A 20,426-nucleotide genomic window follows, 5' to 3' on the forward strand; every position below is an offset into this window, starting at 1 on the left:
GAGGCCGAAGAGGGAGGGTTTGAGCTGAAGGTGTTTATGGGAGAAAATAGGTCAGTTCTATGGAAGGAGTAGCAACTCCTCACATCAGAGAATCTCAACCTCTTCATGGAGGGGCCCTGGGGGTCATCCAGGCCAGAGGTTCTTAATCTTTTAGGGATCTTAGATTCTCTGAGGAGCAGACGAAAGGTCTGAATTTCCTCCAGAGAGTGTTTATTCTCCAAACTTTTACACAGCTTCAAGGGGTTCATGAACTCCCTGAAGTTCACTTGCAAGTCCAAGGTTAAGAATTAGTAATAATAATAATAATAATAATAATAATAACTTTATTGTGCATGTACTCTGTTTGATTCTTTACATATATTAACTCATCTAATCCATAAAAGAATGCCAAGAGATATACAATTATTGCCCTATTTTAATCCAACTCCCCATTTCAACCTAATCTAGTTCAATTCTGCTGATCTAAAAAGAAGGAAACCAAAGTCCCTCCAGAGAACAACTCTCTGCCCCACATCACAGAACAGAAAGAAAAGGGCAACTGAGATGAGGACCAGGCTCTCTTAGTGCGCTAGACATTGTGTCCATGCAGATTTTAAGCCATTTGGTCTATCCCTCTGTCCCTGGGTTCCTGAGAGCCCAACGCCAACTCTCAGTCATGCAGCTTTCCTAGTCAGAGGCACCCCAGGTTGTTCTATTTTGACTTCTAGTCCAGGGAGTTCTGAGAGTGTGCATGCCACTTAACTTCCCATGGCTCCTTGCCCCGTGCTCTGCCCACTCCTCATTTCAGCCCTCCGACTCTGAAACGGGACAATGTTCCTCCAGGAGAAGCTAGTCTGGCTGCTCCCGCCCTGTCTCCGAGCCACTGCAGTAGGAGTTGTTGGCACTGAGACAATGACTCAGACTTAGTTCATGAAATACTTCTCTGAAACACCACCAGAAAGGACATCCAGAGGTCATGGCATCCAGGCCCCTGCCTCCTCCATATTTGCTCCACCTCAGGCTTCTAATGCCGAGACCACAAAGCCTCGGACAGACAGACAGGAAGGGAGAGAGATGAGAAGCATCAACTCAGTTGTGGCACCTTAGTTGTTCATTGATTGTTTTCTCATCTGTGCCTTGATCAGGGGGCTCCAGTTGAGCCTGTGACACCAACTTTCCTGGCTCTCCTTGGTCACTGGTACCACTGAATTCCCTGGGAACTCTTCCCCATGTCTCATCGGAATCTTTTTCTGGGTTGGCTCCTCCATGAACTAACAGGCTCCAAATGACCCAGGAAAGTGAGGGGAAAGAAGCTGTTTCTTCTCTCTGCCTCAGGAAAAGCACTAGGAAGGCACAAATATCCCAGAAGAAAGGGGAAGGAAAAAGTTAAATTCCACTGCCTGTTTTCTCTAGGCAAACTCATTCATTCTCCTGACAGTGAAGCAGCACTACGTCCATTTTGCTGATGAAGAAATCAAGGCTCTAAGTCTAAAAGGTTTAGTTACTGCCTGACCAGGCGGTGGCGCAGTGGATAGAGAGGCCGGGGATTCTGAGGACCCAGGTTCAAAAAACCCTGAGGTCGTGGGCTTCAGCATGGGTTCACCAGCTTGAACAGGGTCACTGGCTTGAGTGTGGGATCATAGACATGACCGCATGGTCACTGGCTTGAAGCCCAAAGTCTCTGGCATAGCCCAAGGTCACTGGCTTGAGCAAGGGCTCACTGGCTCAGCTGGAGCCCCCTGATCAAGGCACATATGAGAAAACAATCAATGAACAACTAAGGTGCCACAACTGAGTTGATGCTTCTCATCTCCCTTCCTGTCTGTCTGTCCCTGTCTGTCCTCTATCTGTCTCTGTGTCTATGTGTGTGTGTCTCTCTCAATCTCACTAAAAAACCTAACAGGTTTAGTTACTCACCCAAGGTTACAGTTAATTGGTGAGCATACAAGTACTAGGCTCTAGGAAACCTAGAGTTTCTGCTCTTTGGGGGAAACATGGGTACCTCCCCTCAGGAGGTCTCCAAATACAGAAACCTCCAGAAGTGCCAGTTTGTTCCAGTCCAGGATAGGTGGGGGGCCTGATGACCCTATCTCAGGGTGCTTCAAGCATTCCTACATCTCACTTGCCCAGGGATTTTGGGATGACCTAGGATGAACAAGAGGGAGGAGGGCATCTCTCAGAAGAGATTGGGAGAAGGTCGGTAATGAATGGGCCTTTGGGGAGACTGGCTTGGGGGCTGAGGCCAGGTTCCATGGAAGCTCCTTTCAGGAAAGCTAGCACTCAGAGAGTCTGCCTGTAGTAGGTGGATCTGAAGGGGAAAGAACTAAGCCCCACTATCACAAACCCTCATTTCTGCCCTTGTCCTACTTCTGCCACTGGCAAATAAAGCTCTATTCTTGGACGCAGTAACCTGAGCAGGGCTCCAATGGTGAGCTCATCCCAGGGAGGACAAAGAACACATGAATGGCTATGTCTACGGGCAGACACAGGGTTCAGTCCCTCCAGCCTGGATCTTCTTGAGTACTCCACCCCCATTGCATCACCCATGGCAGACGAGGAGGGAGACTTAGACCCAGAAATCTCTCCATCCACATCTAGGAAGGGGGCCTCACAATCCCCCAACTTACCGCCCCTTCCTTGGACAGGCCCAGAGATGAAGCTAGACCTTTTGGGGAGGAGACTTAGAAAAATGGCAGGTAAGTAACATGCATTAGAAGAGATACCATCAGACAAGTGAACAGAGGACACCTTGGAGGGCAAGAACCAGCTTCTCCCTCCACGTTTCCTTATCCTCTGATCTAACTCCATTTGTGGTAGGATTTATAGTAGAGGGGCGTGTCTTGGAGAAGTTTAGGGGACACTGGGTGCTAGGACTGAGGCTGCTTCTGGCTTCTCCGCTGAAGTTCAGACAAGACTGGAAAGTGACACAATGTCCTGCTTTCCACCCACAACGTGCAGTTGTCAGGCCTGGCCTTTGACACATGATGTTAAGTTATCCCTTCTCTGCTTGAGAAAATCCTTACCCCATAGTCCAGGGGTGTGTATGTTTGGAAAGAGTCTCTTCCAGGTAATAAGGTAGAAGGGTCCCTATTCTTCCTCCACTTTGCTATCTGGAAGTCCTAATTTGGATCCCATTCTTGGCTATCTTTTTTTTTTTTTTTTTTTTTTTTTGTATTTTTCTGAAGTTGGAAACGGGGAGGCAGTCCGACAGACTCTCGCATGCGCCCGACAGGGATCCACCCGGCATGCCCACCAGAGGGCGATGCTCTGCCCATTTGGGGCGTTGCTCTGTTGCAACCAGGGCCATTTGCAACCAGGGCCGTTCTAGGGCCTGAGGCAGAGGCCATGGAGCCATCCTCAGCGCCCTGGCCAACTTTGCTCCAATGGAGCCCTGGCTGCGGGAGGGGAAGAGAGAGACAGAGAGGAAGGAGAGGGGGAGGGGTGAAGAAAGCAGATGGGCGCTTCTCCTGTGTGCCTGGCCGGGAATCGAACCCAGGACTCCTGCACGCCAGGCCGACGCTCTACCACCGAGCCGGTTCAGGGCCCATTCTCGGCTATCTTTCTGAAGAGGCAGCCTATTTCTATTCCCTCAACCCCATTCAGGCTCTAATAAGATCTCCGGAGCCATCCCTCAACCTTGTCACGCCACTCTGTGCTTTTCAGTCTAAAACTGCCCTCTCCACTTCTTTACCTTTCAAGCCTTTCCCCAATTTGACGAGCCCCCACAGGCTCCGCCCAGTTCGCTCTCCGCCACAGCGGCAGCCAATAGCTGAGGACCTGATTTGCATAGCTGCGCAGGGGAGCAGCGGAGGCAAGGGGGAGGGACCAGACGACCTCCTAAATCAAAGTTGAGAGGCGAGGACTGGGCGGAGGGGGCCGCGGGGTGCAGTGTTGGGGCCCGCGGGGGAGAGGGAGGGGGTGAGGGGGAGAGGATGGGGGGCGGGCGCAGAGCCCGGCAGAGCCGGCCGGACACGGACAGCTTCATTGCTCCCTCCCTCGGCTCATCCTGGCGTCCCCACTTCCCTCCACCCTGGCTCGGAGCAGCATCCCCTACGGACCCTCGGTCCTCACTCCCCGGGTCGTCCCGCTTCCGCCGCTCGTATAATTTCCATCCCTCACCCGCCGAACCCGGAACTTTCTCCGCCCACGCACGGGAGTGAGGGGTTGCTTTGTCTGGGCGGGCTTCTCCTGGGGTTCATTGGGTCGTCTTCGGAGAAGGGCTTCAAGGTCCCATAGAGACGCTCGCCAGCGCAGCCTGCTCCCAGCGGGCGGGCCGTCGGGTCTCGGCACCCTCTCTTCCCCTCTCCCCAGACCATGACCGAAAAGAGCGAGAAGGAGAACGAATCGGATGACGCGGCCACCCACACACCCCCGGGGACCGTCTCTGTCCTCCAAGAAACCAAGGTAACTCGGTAGGCGCGAGGCCTGGACCCCTGTCCGGTGCGCCCCTGGCCCGGGCGCCCTCCTCCGGACGCGGTTGCCCCTGAGGGCTCTGGTGTCCTGGGGTCACAGTATCAGGGCGGATGTGATTCTGAAGGCTCCGCGCGGCGACCCCGGGGGGAGTGGGTTCGCGGCGACGGGCCACAAGGAACCCCCATCACACACGCACGACACGCCCTTGCGCTCGTGATGAGCGGACGCACGACCGCGACCCTCCAAGGAGGTTGTAACTCGGCTTTGTTGGAGGGAATCAGCGCAGCGAAGGCGGAGGGAGTGTGTGGCCGTGTGTAGCGGGTGTGGGCTGGTGTACGCGCCCGTGTGTGCGTGCAGGGCGCACCCCTCTGCTGTCCGCCAGGTCTTTGGGGGTAGCTCAGCCTGTCCCTCTGCCTGTGTCTCTCTGAAAATGTCTCTACAACCTGTTTGTCTCTGTCTTGATGTCTCTGGTGTGCGTTTCTCCCGGGTTCTCTCGGCGTCTCTATGCGTTTATCTCCGAGTCTCTCTGGATGTCTCTCTCTGACCCGCCGCAATCCTGCATTCCCCACTCCCAACCAGGTTCGGCTCGGGTACGTGAGGCCGCGGCTCAGGGGTGCGCAGCTTTCCAGTCCACGCTAGGGGCTGCGGCAGCGCGGGCCAGCGCGGGCGGGGACTGGGGGGTTGTTGTTGCGGCTCCAGACCAGAAAGCTAGGCAGCCCCACCCCCTCCCCGGGAGCGGGACGGGGCTGGGATGGGATGGAGCAGAGAAAAAGCTAAAAGAGAAGTCATCGTAATTAATGAATGTCATAATTAACCCTAATTATGTATGATAGTTACTCCTGCGGGAGTCACAATGAATAAATTATTCTCCAGTGAAGTCTGGCGGAGCCCAGACTCCTGGCGCTGAAGGGGATGCGGGAAAGAGCGCTGCTCGCATTCAGCGTCCCCCAACGCCTCTAATCTATCTGCTCCCTCCCCAAGTTCTAAGTGCCCACAACTGAACTGCAAGAAGTTCTTCGGGAAGCAACCTGAGCCGCCCTGGTGATGGGGAGGGAAGTAGGAGCTGTGTCAGGGTGTTCCTTGCCCCCTCCCTAGACTTTAGGGCAAGACTCCTTCAGTACTTGTTTCCACCACGCTGCTGTTACCCAGATGAGGAGGAGGGCAGCAAGGACCAGAAATAGATGGAGAGTTTGGCTCCCCTGGTATCTCTAGTTCCTCTATAGTTCTCTTCAATGCCCATCTTCCTCCTCATTCTATCTTGACCATCCCCTCAGGACTTAAGGTTATTTCAAGGTCAAGGTCATCAAGGGAGTGGCGGGGGCGATGAGTAAGACCAGGGTGGAGTCTGGCCTAGGAAGCTCCCCATCCCTAAACCAGAGGGACCAGTGGATCTCCATGTTCAAGTGTTCAGATATACATTTGACCTCCTGCCCCCTTCTGAGAATGAGACCCTTGGACTCTTAGACCAGAGTTAACTGGCCCTCAGAGAGTCAAGTGTCCACTGGGAAAGGAAAGAGGTGTGTTGGGGTGGGAGGATATTGCTTGGAATATTTGTGACAGCTTCTTTCAAGCAGAGGGTTCTGGGAGCTGAGCCCCATCCTGAATTCCAAGGCCCCTCACCTCCTTGGTTGCCTGTAGTCACCCTGGACAGACAGACACAACCCCCTCTCCTTGATTCCCAGGGGCTTGCGGGGCCTCCCAGGCCCTGCCCTGCTTTCCACACCAAGGCCTGACAGCTCTTCGCCTTCCTTAAGAGCTCTTCACAAACATGCAGGAATGAAAGCAGGCAGGAGCCCTGGGCAGTGCTGCCTCAGCAATCAGCAGGCTGCAAGCTCAGCTGAGTGGGGAGGAGGAGGTCTGGGCCTGGCAGGTTTGTACCATCCTCCTCCCAGCCCAAGGACCCTCCAATGCCATCACCTCTGGGACTGAGCCAGGGATATCCCAGGAGCAGGGCAGGAGGGGGAGTGTACATCTGACCTGGCCCCACCCTGCCAGACCAGTTGGAGCTCTGCACCTTTGCCCGCTCATATCTTCTCCCCCTTGGGAAGGCCTCAGTAGGCTGGGCTGAGGATCAGGAGGGCAGAGGTAGGCAGAGAGAGACTAACTCAGGACCCTTGTCAGACTCCTTCCATCCCCCTCCCCCAGCCAGTCTCAAAGAAACTTCTGTCTCCAGACTATAGCAGTGGGGAGAGGAAAGGAGGAGGGTTGGTTGGTGCCCATCAGACAGTGAAACCAACATCCCAGGCTTATATGTCAGTGTTTGGGATGCCCTGGGCATTTCTTGCCAGCCGAAATCTAGCCTTCTGTCCACTCTAAGGTTGGGTCCACCCCTGCACCCAAGCTACTCAGCGATCTTCAATCAAAGGTGTTGGTATCACCTTTTCTGGGTCCCCATCCTGTGCTACTATATAGAGCCCGACGTCACCCCCTTTGGTGCCATCCATGGGAAGACCCTGCCATGCCAGCCCTGCTATCTGAGTCAGCTTGTGCCAAGTCCACCACCACCCACCGCCAGCTGCTTAGTGCCCTTTCAGGAGCTGACAGAAAATGAGGAGGTGCTGTGGGGAATTGAGGAAAGAAGGGAGCATGCAGGGCATGGGAAATGGGAAAAAGGCAGGCAGGCCAGGGCCTGCCTCTTAGAGGGGATTCGGAAGACTAGGCCTGGTGGTTCAGGCTCCAACCCAGACAAGCTCCTGGTGTATTGGGATGGACTAGCACCTGGGAAGTCCAGCTCACCAGGACACATGGCAACTTCTCCCCATGCCAGGAACGGGCCCTGGGACAGTCAGGCCACTGAAAAGATAGCTGGTAAGGAGATAGGGAAAGATTGTTCCTGGGAACTAGGAGTCCCACACATAGAAATACCTGGCTAAGCTGAGCCAGAATGAAGTTTGGGTAGCCAGCCAAGCCAGATGTCTCTGGAGTGGACAGGTATCAAGCCATTTGGCAGGGGTGCCCCTTTCCTGCCCTCTAGCCATAGCCCTTGACATCTGCCAGCCACCCCAGGTGGTTTCTGGGGCCCACAGATGAGCCAGGGAGTCTCAGACAGTTAGGGCTGCCCTGGTGCTAGGGAGCATTCAGGTACAGAGACCTCTGGAACCCTGCAGAGGTGGTTTGTGGCACTGAGGCCAGGGGGCCGCCAGGGAAGGGCACAGGCTGGAGAGGAGGGAGTATTACAATAATCCTGTGAGGATTACTATGAAAATAATGACCTTGGGAGGGGGAGCATAATTAATGTCTTAAAATATTTGAGGGACTGATATGTGTAAGAGGGAGTAGCTCTCTCTGGAGCCAAGGGTGGAACAGGAGCCGATAGGCAAAAATTGCAGGAGGCAGGTTTCAACTCTATATAGGGAAGCACTTCCCAGTGATTGCAGCTGCCCAAAGATGGAATGACTGTCCCAAGAGAGAGTGTGCTTCCCATCAAGAGGTGACCATCACAGTCAGACAACCATTCTGAGGGGATGTGCTGAGTGACAGGGTAGGGACTGCTCTAGATAGCCAGTCTTTCAAGTCCCTTCTAACCCTAAATGTCATTATTGACCTGGTAGACCATAGAGAAACCTCTGTGAGGGTTATGGCAGGGCACAGAGCAGCAGGGTGCTTCTGGTCACTTGGGCTTAGTAACCAAAGCCCCTGGTTCAAGTCTTGGCTCTGCTCCTTATCAGCCAAGGACTCATGATGAGTAAGTGACTTACCTCTATGAGCCTCAGCTCGTCTGAAAGGTGGGATAAAACCACCTCAGGGGGTAGGGCCAGGGATAATGGAATGCTGTGTATAAAGTGCTGGCTCACATACATCTGCTGACAATGACAGCCCCTCATTATAGCTGTGTTTATGTTTTTACTTTTTGGACCCAGAGCCTTGCGTGGCTTAGAGAGCATATGGTCTTGTCTCCTTCCTCTTGGATGTGGGGGAACTGAGGCTCAGAGAAAGGAAGTAAAGTGACTTGCTTTCAGACAGCAGGTTAGTTTCCCCCCATGCCCAGCACATCTTTCCAGAGAACTCATGCGCTCTCCGTCCACAGCGCCTGGGCAGGGGTGGTTCACTCGACTCTCTGAGCCTGTCAGAGCCCCCAGAGCCTCATTTGGCCCATAGAACACACTTGTGCTCTAATTAATTGTCCCTCTGGCCCTCTACCCCTGCCCCAACGTGCAGGCATCTGGGGCTGGGAGCCCTGATTCTCAGAGACGCACAAAGAAGCCCACAGTGCTGTCCAGGAAGCTGCATTTGGAAGGAGCTGGGCAGCTCAGTGTGCCAGACACCCCAGGGCTCTGGCTTCCCGGCTGGCACACAGGGCCCACCTTGTACCCAAACATCTCTCTCTCTGCTCCCCCATCCATCTTGCTGCCTCCTGACCTCCCTGGGGCTGGAGGGGCCACCACTTCCATCCTTTTGGCACGGTTGTCAGGCGGGCCGCCATGGCACACAGGCTGTCTGGGGTGCCAGCTGCGAACCCTGGCCAAGTCTCCCTGTCTGAAGCCAGGCCTCTAGCCTCCTTTTTCTACCACTGGTGGGACAGAGTGGGCAGGGTTAAGGGGGCTCTCAACAGGAAAGGCGTGAGTCAAGGATCTGGGTAGAGATGTTTCCAGGCTTCACTCTGGGCAGACCCAAGATCGGTCTGTTTGGGTGAGAGTGGAAGTAATCCTGGCCTCACTGCAGACTCTGCCCTGTACTCTAAAACATGGGCTCCATCCAGGATTCCAGCCACGTGCTCATCATTTATTCAGCAAACATTGACTGAGCACCTACTACATGTTGAGGCCCTGTGTCGGGATTTGAAGTAACTGTCCCTGCCCATGGCCCCCAGTCTCTTGGGAGAGTGAGAAGTGAATGACAACATAGACTTGATTGGAGTTATAATGGAAGTTCGTACTGGGTACAGCGGGCCCCAGAGGAGGGAGTGGTTCCACGAAAGGGAATTCCTGCAGAAGAGACAGCTCTCCAGAAGAGGAAGAGTCACTGGAAATCTTGAAGGATAAAGAGGGCATTAATTGGGTAAGGCAGAGAAGAGGACAAATAAGTCAAGTGGCATGAAATACAGATAAGTTGAAGTCCTCATGTCTGGGCTGCAGGTGGAAGGTGTGAGATGGAAAGGCAGGTTTGGCCAAGTTGCAGAAGCTCGGGTCCAGGGCTAGGGCCTTGGCTGGGTCCTGAAGAGCCATGAACAGTTTTTCGCTGGGTCAGGGGTCACCACCCTGGCAGCAGGAAGGACAGCAGGTGGAGGCACGGGGTTATGTGGCCCTGAGTCAGATGAGGTTTCTTGGGCCTGAACTAAGGCAGAGCTATTCAGGTGGTAAGGTGACCAAAGAGGTGTTTTACAGGGAAAATCAGTCCTGAGGGTGAGGGTCCGGGATGACCACCCTCCTCCTCCCACCCTGTTCAAGAACACAAGTGGAAAACCGGGGACACAGTTGTTTTGTTTGATGCCCAAAATATTTTTTTTAACTCAAGTAAATGGTATACCCATACAGAGGCGGATTTAATGGCAGGCGCACCGGGCGCGTGACCTGGCCCCGATTTCTGAAGGGTCCCACAAAACCCCAATTTGACACTTTTTTCTAATGACAACAAGTTTAATGGGCCCAATATTTTCTTCTGCGGCCAGGGCCTCAACCGACCTTAATCTGCCTCTGTACCCATTCAGTGAAACCTTGTATAGCCATTAAAGAGAATGAGGGAACATTTTATGTATTGTTATGAAATGATCTCCAAGATTTACCGTTAAGAGGGAAAAGCAAGGTGCAGGAAAAATAGCATGCTACTGTTCCTGCAAAGGCAAAAGGAAATGAAAACTCTTGTTTGTTTCTATTCAGCTTCACATAAAAGTCTAGAGGTCTTGAAAAAACTGGCAAACCTGACGACCCCGGGCTGGCTATACCGACTGACCTCAGTTGGCTAGAGGAGACCACAGCTGCTCCCTGGCCGGCCAGTTTGCTCCAGTCCCCAGCCAGACCTCCTTTGCTCGTGGAAGTTAGTGTAGGCATCTGAGATTGCGATCCACCTTCTGAAACTTGGCAAGCTCTCCCTTAGTACTTCATCTCACCTCTGGCGCTCAGCCTTCAGGGTGACGCTGACCGCCAGAGATACCCTGGAGGGGAGCCAGCCCCTCTCAGCCTTCCGCTCACAGCCCCTCTTCTTCTCTCAGCTCCAGCGTTTCAAGCGTTCGCTTTCCCTCAAGACCATCCTCCGAAGTAAGAGCGTGGAGAACTTCTTCCTTCGCTCGGGCTCAGGCGCTGAGCTCAAGTGCCCCACCGAGGTGCTGCTGACGCCCCCAACTCCACTGCCCCCTCCCTCCCCACCATCAGCATCCACAGATAGGGGCCTGCCCACCCCGACACCATCACCCGGCCCAGCCTCACGTGCCCGGGCACCACTCAAGCCAGTGAGGCTGCACAGCTTCCAGGAACATGTCTTCAAGCGAGCCAGCCCTTGTGAGCTGTGCCACCAGTTCATTGTGGGTAGGTGCCTGAGGTGGGCAAGGTGATGGGCCAGGGTGGATGTGGGGAGTGGGCCTGTGGGACTTCCTGATATCCAGGGCTCCCAGTGCTAACTCTGCCCCTCACTCTGGGCACACAGATAAGCACCGTGGGGGGTGGGGAGTGCCCAGTGGTGCTGTGTTGACTAACAGCGCAGGCTCCAATGCCAGTTCACACCCTGACTGTACGAGGCGTAGGTGCTAGTCCTGGAGGCTGGCACGGGGATGCCCAGCCCCTGCTCTCTTCCCACCCACTAACCTGCCTCCTTTGCTCATTGCTCATGGGTGTGTTCTCTCTGACCGACCCCTCTTTCCTAACCCAAATTCTTCCCAGGGAACTCCAAGCAGGGCTTGCGGTGTAAGACATGCAAAGTCAGCGTCCACCTCTGGTGCTCTGAGGAGATCTCCCACCAGCAATGCCCAGTCAAGACAGTGAGTGGGGACCATGCAGAGGTGGTTGGCGGAGGGCTCCCAGAACTGGTATGTGGGGGAATGAGTGCCCCTCAAGGCTGGCTCCTCATGTGGGGTGGTTCTTGGGCTCAGGAAAGGCCAAGTGTTCTGTGGGCTATGACATCCTCATGTCCTCTTTCCGCCCCCTCTTGCCATAGTCCTCCTCCTTCCGTCGCAATTTCAGCTCCCCTCTTCTTGTGCATGAATCACCACCGGCCTGTGCCACAAGCAGAGAGTCCCCACCCACTGGTGAGTATCCCCTTGTGGCTCCTCATCTCACTGTGGTGTGATAAGAAACCCATGCATTCTTCAAATGGGCACCTGAGGCACACTGGCACTAAGAGTTACCACATCCCCTCTCTGGCTACTCCTGTCCTGAATGTAGGGTTCACTTATCCATTCATTCACCCGTCAACAAAACAAAAACTTTATTGAGCACATACTAAGTGCCAGGCACTGTGCCAGACACAGGGACATAGCAAGCATCGAGGAAGGGGCAGCTCATGGTCTGTAAGGGAGCTAGACATGAAATGGATAATCACATTGATCATCAATTAATCATCTTTCAGATGAGTGCCTGAAACAGGGATAGGGAATAAAGAGAGGATAAAGCGGGCGCCATCCTCAACCACAGAGACCGGGGAAGGCATCGTGGAGATGGGAAGGACGGAGAGTTAGTCCACTGAGGACCTGGGCAGGACTGGCGCGGGCAGATGGTGTGAGCTGAGGCACACAGGGGCAATTAAAGAAAGGACAACACAGCTGGAACGCGGGTGTGAGAGAGAGGGTGTGACAGGACCATGGATGCAGGGCCTTAGGGTCCATTTTAAAATTGTTCTTTGGGCTTTATCCTACAGTGATTTTTGTGTTTTTACAAGAGCATTCTGGCTGCTGTGTAAATCCTTGCTGTGCATTCCGGGTCGGAGGGGCTGGAGTGGAGGCAGGGAGAGTAGTTGGGAGGCTGTGACTATTACCAAGAGAGAGTTTGGTAGCGTGGACCAGACTGGTAGCGGTGGGGATGGAGAGAAGTGGGCAGATTCTAGAAACATTTGGGAGGTAGGAGAGGGAGTGATATGGGCAGTGAGAAGAGTGAGGGGTCCAGGATGCCCGGCTTCGGCGTGGGCTCCGTGGAGGAACGTGGAACTCTCCCAGTGTGGAGGGGAGCGGGGCTGGGACACACGGCTGCAGGGTGAGTGAGGCTGGCAGCCGGGCCTGGCCTTGAGTGTGGCTCCTCGGCAGGGGCCAGCGGGAAGGTGGACCCCATCTACGAGACCCTGCGTTACGGCACCTCCTTGGCCCTGATGAACCGCTCCAGCTTCAGCAGCGCCTCTGAGTCCCCCACACGGAGTCTGGTATGGGGGGCACCACAGGGGAACCTCGGGACAGGGGTCTTTGAGGATGAGGGCCCAGGGGCTGACCCCTCCACCATCTCTGTCCCTAGAGTGAACGGGATGAGCTGACTGAGGATGGGGAGAGCAGCGTCCGCAGCTCAGAGGAGGGTCCTGGCGACAGCGGTGAGTGAGGGCAGGGGCGAGGGGCAGGGAGGGAACCCAGTGCAGTGGACAGCGGTGAGTGAGGGCAGGGGCGAGGGGCAGGGAGGGAAGCCAGTGCCCTGGCGACAGCGGTGAGTGAGGGCAGGGGCGAGGGGCAGGGAGGGAACCCAGTGCCCTGGCGACAGCGGTGAGTGAGGGCAGGGGCGAGGGGCAGGGAGGGAACCCAGTGCCCTGGCGACAGCGGTGAGTGAGGGCAGGGGCGAGGGGCAGGGAGGGAACCCAGTGCGGTGGACAGCGGTGAGTGAGGGCAGGGGCGAGGGGCAGGGAGGGAACCCAGTGCGGTGGCTTCTGCTGCCTCACACCCTGGCCCCACCCTGCACCTGCCGAATTCACAGCTCCAGCTGAGAGTGAAGGGTCGGGACCAGAAGAGAAGAGCCCTGGACAGCAGGTGAGCTGACGCTGGCTCCAAGCCCCAGCAGGTCAGGTGAGAAAGGGATGTCACCTCTCCTTGTCACTGACCCATAGACATGTGGGAGCAGAGTGAGTGGGAGTATCACTGCTCCATCATTTATCCTCAGTCTACAGGGATGGGCAATGCCAGGGTGAGTGGGCAGGACAGGCAGGGGATGTTACTCCTCTCATCACTGACCCAATGCTTGTTGTACCCACTCCTGTTCTCCCAAGAGTGGGCAGTTTCGGGGTGCAGCAGGCAACAGAGTATCCCCCATCTCCACCCTGGCCCAGTCTCCCCCGGGGTGTGAGCACAGCAGGAAGGAGAGGCTGACTGCGCCTTCTCCTTGAGCCGGGAGCATTGTGTCCCACCTTCTAGCCCCCAGGCAGCAAGGTCAGGGCAAGCAGGAGGAGTGAGGACGGTGCCACCCTCCACCACTGACCCAGCGCTCTTCCACAGCCCCCCAAGCCCTCCCTGCGGAAGGACGTGGGGCCCATGTACTCCTATGTCGCTCTCTACAAGTTTCTGCCCCAGGAGACCCATGACCTGGCTCTGCAGTAAGTGCTCTCCGAGCCCAGCCCATCAGGCAGATGCCTGGCTCCCACCTCAGGGCTCTGTACTCCCAGACCTCGGGACGTGAGTGTGAGGGGGGCCTTCAGGAACCTTCTCCTAGTATACTTGAAGCTGCTGAGCCCAAAGCGGAATGGACCTGCCCAGAGCCCAAGACGATTTAGTGCTGATGGCATGGCTCCTGCCCCCTGCCCCAGCTCTGTCCTGGACAATGTCTGCTGTACCTGTAGTCACTCAGTGCCCTCCTTCTGATGGCATCAAAGATCCTCCTACAGCTGACGGGGGCATGCAGGGGATCTGGGGGCCAGGACTGCCAGGATGCCGGGAGGGCAAGCCCATCATGCCCCATATGCTGCCCTGCTCTCTCCTCCCAGGCCTGGAGACCGGATCATGCTGGTGGATGACTCTAACGAGGACTGGTGGAAGGTGACTTGGCAGGGTGGGAAGCGGACGGACCCTGGTAGGCATCTCATCAACCCCTGCCCTCAGTGAGCACTGCCCAGCTTCTCTCCGGGCCCCAGAGACCACTCCTTCTCCAGCCACTGGCCCAGCCAAGCCAGGAACAACTCTCAGACCTTGCTCTTGCTTTGAGCGTCCCCCCTGCCTCCGCCCTGTCCCTCTGCCCACCTAATGCCCTTCCCAACACAGAAGCCACCAACTGTGGGCTCAAATATAGAGAGCCCGGAATCTGGCACTGGTTTTTAGTGGGCATTGGGTCTAGAGAAAATAGTGGAGGGTGGCACTAGTGCCTATGCCAGCCTTATCCCCAGGGCAAGATTGGCGACCGGGTTGGCTTCTTCCCAGCCAATTTTGTGCAGCGGGTGAGGCCAGGGGAGAATGTTTGGCGCTGCTGCCAACCCTTCTCCGGGAACAAGGAACAGGGTTACATGAGCCTCAAGGAGAACCAGGTGAGTGCCTGGGCCCTGCACGTGGTTAGACGGGTGGGACTGGAGGTTCCACTAGCCCTCCCCTGCTGGGATGTGGGGTTGGTGGCCACAGACGGGGGGCTGGGTTACTTTAGAGACAGCTTGGGAGAAGAGGAGCCTGGGTTAGAAATCTAGACGCTTGGGTCTGAGTGCTGGCTCTGCCTCTGGCTTGTCCTGTAACCTCAGACAAGTTCTTTTCCCTCCGTGATATGGGGGTGGGGCTGCATTAGACCAGCGGATCTAAGGTCAGCTCAAAGCTTCTGCTCTGTGTCTACTGATGTCTGGTCTTGCTGTTGTACCCTGTGCCCTCATGGGATCTGCTCCCATCACCCCAGCTGGGCCCTCACGGGATCTGCTCCCATCACCCCAGCTGGGCCCTCACGGGATCTGCTCCCATCACCCCAGCTGGGCCCTCACGGGATCTGCTCCCATCACCCCAGCTGGGCCCTCACGGGATCTGCTCCCATCACCCCAGCTGGGCCCTCATGGGATCTGCTCCCATCACCCCAGCTGGGCCCTCACGGGATCTGCTCCCATCACCCCAGCTGAGGTCTCCAGCTACATCTGATGCTGGTTTCAACATTCCCTGGAGTGTGTCCCCTGGGAGCTGTCAGCAGAACTTGGGGCCAGGGCTGCAGGCAGTGCCAGGCCTCAGCTCCATGTCTCTCTGGCTCAGATCTGTGTGGGCGTGGGCAGGAGCAAGGATGCTGACGGCTTCATCCGCGTCAGCAGTGGCAAGAAGCGGGGCCTGGTGCCAGTGGACGCCCTGACCGAGATCTGAGAGGAACCAAGAGAACCTAGATGCCACCCCTGCCCATGCCTGACCTTTGCTTCTGGTCCCAGGAGGGCAACAGGCATCTGCCCACACTCTTCCTCCCTCTGCCTCTCTCCTAGGGGCCACTCACCATGGCTTGGAGCCTTCTGCACTGAGGAAAGCTTAATTTCTTGGGCCCCAGGGTGTCCTGAGGGACATGCTCCTCTGGGACTTGGGGGTGGGGGAGAAGGAGAAAGTGGGTGGGAATGGGGAAGCTCCAAGTAAGCCACCTAGTGCCCAAGCACCCCCAGTCCAGATGCCATGTTAAGTCCAGCCCTGAGGCATTTTGGGGGGAACTTCCCTGCTGCTTCTTCCAGGGAGCCTTCTGTGCCCACACCAGCTTTGCATGAACGACACCGTCCTCTCCCTACAGAGCCTCTGCTTGGGCCTGTATGTATGTGACCATGCTGCCCCTTTGGATGTGGGGCCTTGGGAAGGTGCCTTCCCGGTGTCTCAGCTCTGCCCTGGGTCGGGAGGGGATTCAGGGATATGATAGGGTCCTGAGTCCACCTCCTGGTCTCACTGCCTCTCACTCCATCGATTCTCAGGAAAGTTCTGCGGGAATCATCCCATTACTTGAAACCTGGGCGGACAGAGGAGAGGAGGGCTGAGTTCTGGGGAGGGTGTGGCAAAGCAGAGACTGTTCCCTTCAGTAGAACAGTCACCACAAAGCAGCCTCACTTTACCCTTGCCCATGGGAAAAGGACACCCATGAGCAAACTGAACACAGAAACCCAACTGAGGACAAAAACTGGCTCATGCTTGGTCAAAACAACCCCCATTTCACTGTCAGGACTCGAACAGCTCCCAGCAGCAGGACCAACCAGCCAGGGGAGCCTTGCCAGGTGACCCCTGGAGCCCCACCCTCAGGGCTGACCTCCAGATGGCCCTTTCTCACCCCCTCTCTGAGCTCTGCAGATGACAGGGCTGCAATCAAAGGGGTCTCTTTTCTGGCTGCATTTGCTCTCTTGTCCTGGACACCAAGCCCTGGGAGGAAGAGAGGGTGGAAGACAAGGAAGGTGGGTCATTGTTTGGCCACCAGGAAAGGAAGGGAATAGGCGCCCTGGGGGTGGGGTGGGCACACACAATGAGAACCCCTCCCTTGCAGGTTGCTTTTCTCTGGTGCCAGCCTCCCTCTTCCCTGCTCAGAGCCTCCCGCCCGCCCGCCCGTTGTGCCCTTGACCGTGCCAGCCGATGCCACGCCCCATCCTGGGCACAGTCACACCCTCTCAGGCAGTGGGAGGGACTCATCATCCTACCCACTGGCCCCTGCTCCACTTCTCCCCTCCCCCCAGAGGACAACTCAAGCCACACTGCCCTGTTTGCTGCCATGAGGCCCCCTCAGCGATACCCCGGGGGCGGCCCAATGCCCTCTGTACATAAGGCTGCATGATGGGTCTGCGGGGGCATTCCTGAGCCCCCAGACCCCAAATTAAATGTTTCTTGTCCCAACCTGTCTGCTCCATGTATCTGCTTGGGATAGAAGACGAAAAAGCTCAAGGAGTGGGGTGGGGGCTGGAGGTACTGAGGAGACAGGCCTGAAGGCCGGGAGAATTTGTTGATCTCTGGGAAGCGTGTTGAGGCTGACGCCGAAGGGACTCCCAGCCTCCTCACTCCCTTTCATTCAAGCAGACAGAGACGCGGGATCTGGGCCGCTTTTGAGAGAAGGGGCTGGGGAGAGCCAAAGGGGTGAAGAATGTGGGAAGGACCGGAGGAAGGGGGTCAGGGGTTTGCGGGACGCTGGAGCGAGACAGGATGGGGTTGAGGCCACTTCTTAGTTCCATGAGCACCAGAGTCGCGCAGGGGCCAGGTGCGTCAGGACGACGCCTGCACACCGGCGGTGCCCTCCGAGGCCAGCCGTATCCGGGGCCGGATGGGTTCAATACCGACCCGAGATCAGCCTGGGCCCTGCAGCCCCCCATGCCCGAGGTACAGACGTAGGCGGCAGAGACAGTCGCAGACATCGGGGCCCTGAGATGACTCAATCATGCTCATCATCTGGATCCTGGCACGAAGGGGGCGGGGGGCGGCGTCCCTTCAGCAGGGTGCTCGCCGGCCGCCCACCTGCTCCGGCAGAACTGGCTCCTTCTCCTCCGCCTGCCCCGCGGGCGTCAGCGTCACTGGGAGCACGTCCTGTGCTATTTATAGGTGGAGGGGAGCCGGGAAGGAGCTCCAGGCGGGCTGTGGGGGTGTCTGAACAACGCGGTGCTGAGATAATGCATCGGACCAGGGCTCTTCTCCTCCTGATCGAACTCACCCCGTTCTGCTTTCCAACCCCCCACTCCCAAAATGAGGTAGGCCAGGTGGGACCAGGCCCTGAGCTTTCTTTGGACCCCTTCACCCAAGGAAGCCCTCAGAGCTGGTGAGGGAGAAGTAGAAGGAGGATGACTTTCCCCTTTGTAGGACCCCTGATGGTGGGAGTGAAAAAAAGGGTCACAAATCTAGTCCAGCCTGACCAGGCGGTGGCACAGTGGATAGAGCGTCGGACTGGGATGCGGAGGACCCAGGTTCGAGACCCCGAGGTCGCCAGCTTGAGCACAGGCTCATCTAGTTTGAGCAAAAGCTCGCCAGCTTGGACCCGAGGTCGCTGGTTCGAGCAAGGAGTTGCTTGTTACTCGGTCTGCTGAAGGCCCGCGGTCAAGGCACATATGAGAAAGCAATCAATGAACAGCTAAGGTGTCGCAACGAAAAACTGATGATTGATGCTTCTCATCTCTCTCTGTTCCTGTCTGTCCCTATCTATCCCTCTCTCTGACTCTCTCTGTCACTGTAAAAAAAAAAAAGAAAAACAAAATTTAGTCCAAAGGCTTAAAGAGAGGGAAACTCACATTAACAGCCACCTACTGTTTTCCAGGAACCAAGCAACACAGGAACTTAATTTTTATTTAATCTTCTCAATAACCACTGAGGAAAGAAGTGGTGTGCCCTTTTCACAGATGGAGAAACTGAGGCTCAGAGACTATTAAGTGGCTTACCAAGGTCATAAAGATTATCCTGCCCAACCTTGCTTCTTTTATACATGGGGAAACTGAGGCTTAGATGGACTAGTTTGCCCAAGGACACCCAGCAAAATAGTGGTCACGCCAGTCTCGGAAATCACATCTCTTGCCAGCTTACCTCCTCCCACTGAACCAGGGGTCCCAAACTATGGCCCGCGGGCTGCATGTGGCCCCCTGAGGCCATTTATCCGGCCCCCGCCGCATTTCCGGAAGGTGCACCTCTTTCATTGGTGGTCAGTGAGCGGAGCACATTGACCATCTCATTAGCCAAAGCAGGCTCATAGTTCCCATTGAAATACTGGTCAGTTTGTTGATTTAAATTTACTTGTTCTTTATTTTAAATATTGTATTTGTTCCCATTTTGTTTTTTACTTTAAAATAAGATATATGCAGTGTGCATAGGGATTTGTTCATAGTTTTTTTTATAGTCCAGCCCTCCAACGGTCTGAAGGACAGTGAACTGGCCCCCTGTGTAAAATGTTTGGGGACCCCTGCCCTGGACCCTGGGTCCCTCGGTGCCTTAAATCAGCAAGATGGAGACAGAAATACCCTGAGATGCTAGGCCAGGGGCTCCAGGGGTCAAGGCCCCATCCCACTGGAGGCAGTGAGAGCCTTTCAGCTAAGCCTTCTGCACACCCACTTGTGTCTGCCACCAGCCAGCAGCTGGCCTGGACCCCCGCCTCCTTCCCAGCCCATTTGCCGCACTGCTGAGCACAACAGTTTTTTCGGGTGGCTGAACCACTGACAGCAGGCTTACAGCCTGAGGGCTAGGAACAGCTGGTGCCCACACTGTAGCCTCTGTCCTCCTCTATGCCCACTCAGGGGATGACTGGACCAGCAACACCACTGGCCTGGGGCAGAGGATGCCCAGGAACCTGCTGGTGGTGCCAACCCACCATTTGGCTCTGTTGTCTAACCCACACGTGCCCTCCATCCTCCCACCTCAGCCTGAGTTTAACTCTGTGGGGATAAAAGTTGCCAAGGCTTAGGAGAGACTCAAAAAGAGAAGAGTCTAGCCTGACCTGTGGTGGCACAGTGGATAAAGCGTCAACCTGGAAATGCTGAGGTCACCGGTTCAAAACCCTGGGCTTGTCTGGTCAAGGCACATATGGGAGTTGATGCTTCCAGCTCCTCCCCTCTCCTCTCTCTCTCTTCCCCCCCTTCTCTCTCTCTGTCTCTCCTCTCTCTCTCTCTCTCTCTCTCTCTCTCTCTCTCTCCCTCTCCTCTCTTAAAAAAAAAAAAAAAGAGGAGAGTCTAAGAAGCAGAGGCAGAGGGCAGAGAGATGGATACCAGAGGTGGAGGGGACCAGAGAACAAGCCCCCCTGTCCAGTCCCACCCATGCTGCTAGCACTGGCCAGTCCCTCTGGTCCCTTCAACCTTCTTCATTCCCCCTCCATCTCCCCCCCTTTCCTTGATGCCTGAGACAGGTTGGGGCACCTCCTGGGGGCACAGGAAGGTGGCAAGCATTCTTCCAGCCTCAGCCCTCCCCGTGCTTGCAGGGAGCCAGCCTAGGTGGCCCCTCTCTTAGCATCAGAGAGAGCACGGTGAAGGCCAGGGACCCTGTGTCCCTTCTCTGGTTCATGGCCCTGCAGCAGCCCTGGGCACAGTGCCTCTGCTGCAGCCCACCCTGAGTCACCCTCCCATGTCTGGAGGAGTCAAAGGTGGGTGCCTGTGTTCATGCAGTGCTGAGATTCAGGGGAGTCATTGGTCCATCTGGGCCTTAGTGTCCTCCTCCAGAAATGGAGTTGGACTTGCTCAGGGAGTCTTCACCTGGGGGCCATGAACTCCTTTAAAGAGTATGCAAAATCATATAATGGGATCAGTTGTATGCTCTTGAGAGAATGAACAAATCT

General features: G+C 55.9%; 1 protein-coding gene across 3 annotated transcripts; it reads left to right on the forward strand.

Moving 5' to 3' along the window:
• Positions 1–3,935: 3,935 nt before the first annotated feature.
• Positions 3,936–17,026, forward strand: STAC2 (SH3 and cysteine rich domain 2). Of its 3 annotated transcripts, none has more exons than XR_010748928.1 (12): positions 3,936–4,383; positions 10,541–10,853; positions 11,205–11,302; positions 11,479–11,569; positions 12,560–12,672; positions 12,762–12,834; positions 13,209–13,261; positions 13,724–13,821; positions 14,209–14,260; positions 14,605–14,742; positions 15,437–16,593; positions 16,683–17,026. XR_010748928.1 is itself a non-coding variant. In XM_066364323.1 (12 exons), the coding sequence occupies exons 1-12, from the start codon at positions 4,294–4,296 to the stop codon at positions 15,539–15,541; spliced, it is 1,110 nt and encodes a 369-aa protein (XP_066220420.1). In that variant the 5' UTR covers positions 3,936–4,293; the 3' UTR covers positions 15,542–17,026. The 3 variants fall into 3 exon arrangements, 2 of the variants coding, with proteins under 2 accessions (XP_066220420.1, XP_066220419.1); XM_066364323.1 differs by having other exon boundaries at positions 10,541–10,586; positions 10,701–10,853; positions 15,437–17,026; XM_066364322.1 differs by having other exon boundaries at positions 15,437–17,026.
• Positions 17,027–20,426: the final 3,400 nt, after the last annotated feature.

Source organism: Saccopteryx leptura, chromosome 2 (assembly GCF_036850995.1).
Source record: "Saccopteryx leptura isolate mSacLep1 chromosome 2, mSacLep1_pri_phased_curated, whole genome shotgun sequence".
NCBI lineage: Eukaryota > Metazoa > Chordata > Mammalia > Chiroptera > Emballonuridae > Saccopteryx > Saccopteryx leptura.

Coding starts and splice junctions, on each gene's coding strand:
- STAC2 (XM_066364322.1), top strand. CDS start 4,294: ATGACCGAAAAGAGCGAGAAGGAGAACGAATCGGATGACGCGGCCACC. Junction 4,384..10,540: donor CTGTCCTCCAAGAAACCAAG/GTAACTCGGTAG, acceptor TTCTTCTCTCAG/CTCCAGCGTTTCAAGCGTTC. Junction 14,261..14,604: donor CTAACGAGGACTGGTGGAAG/GTGACTTGGCAG, acceptor CCTTATCCCCAG/GGCAAGATTGGCGACCGGGT.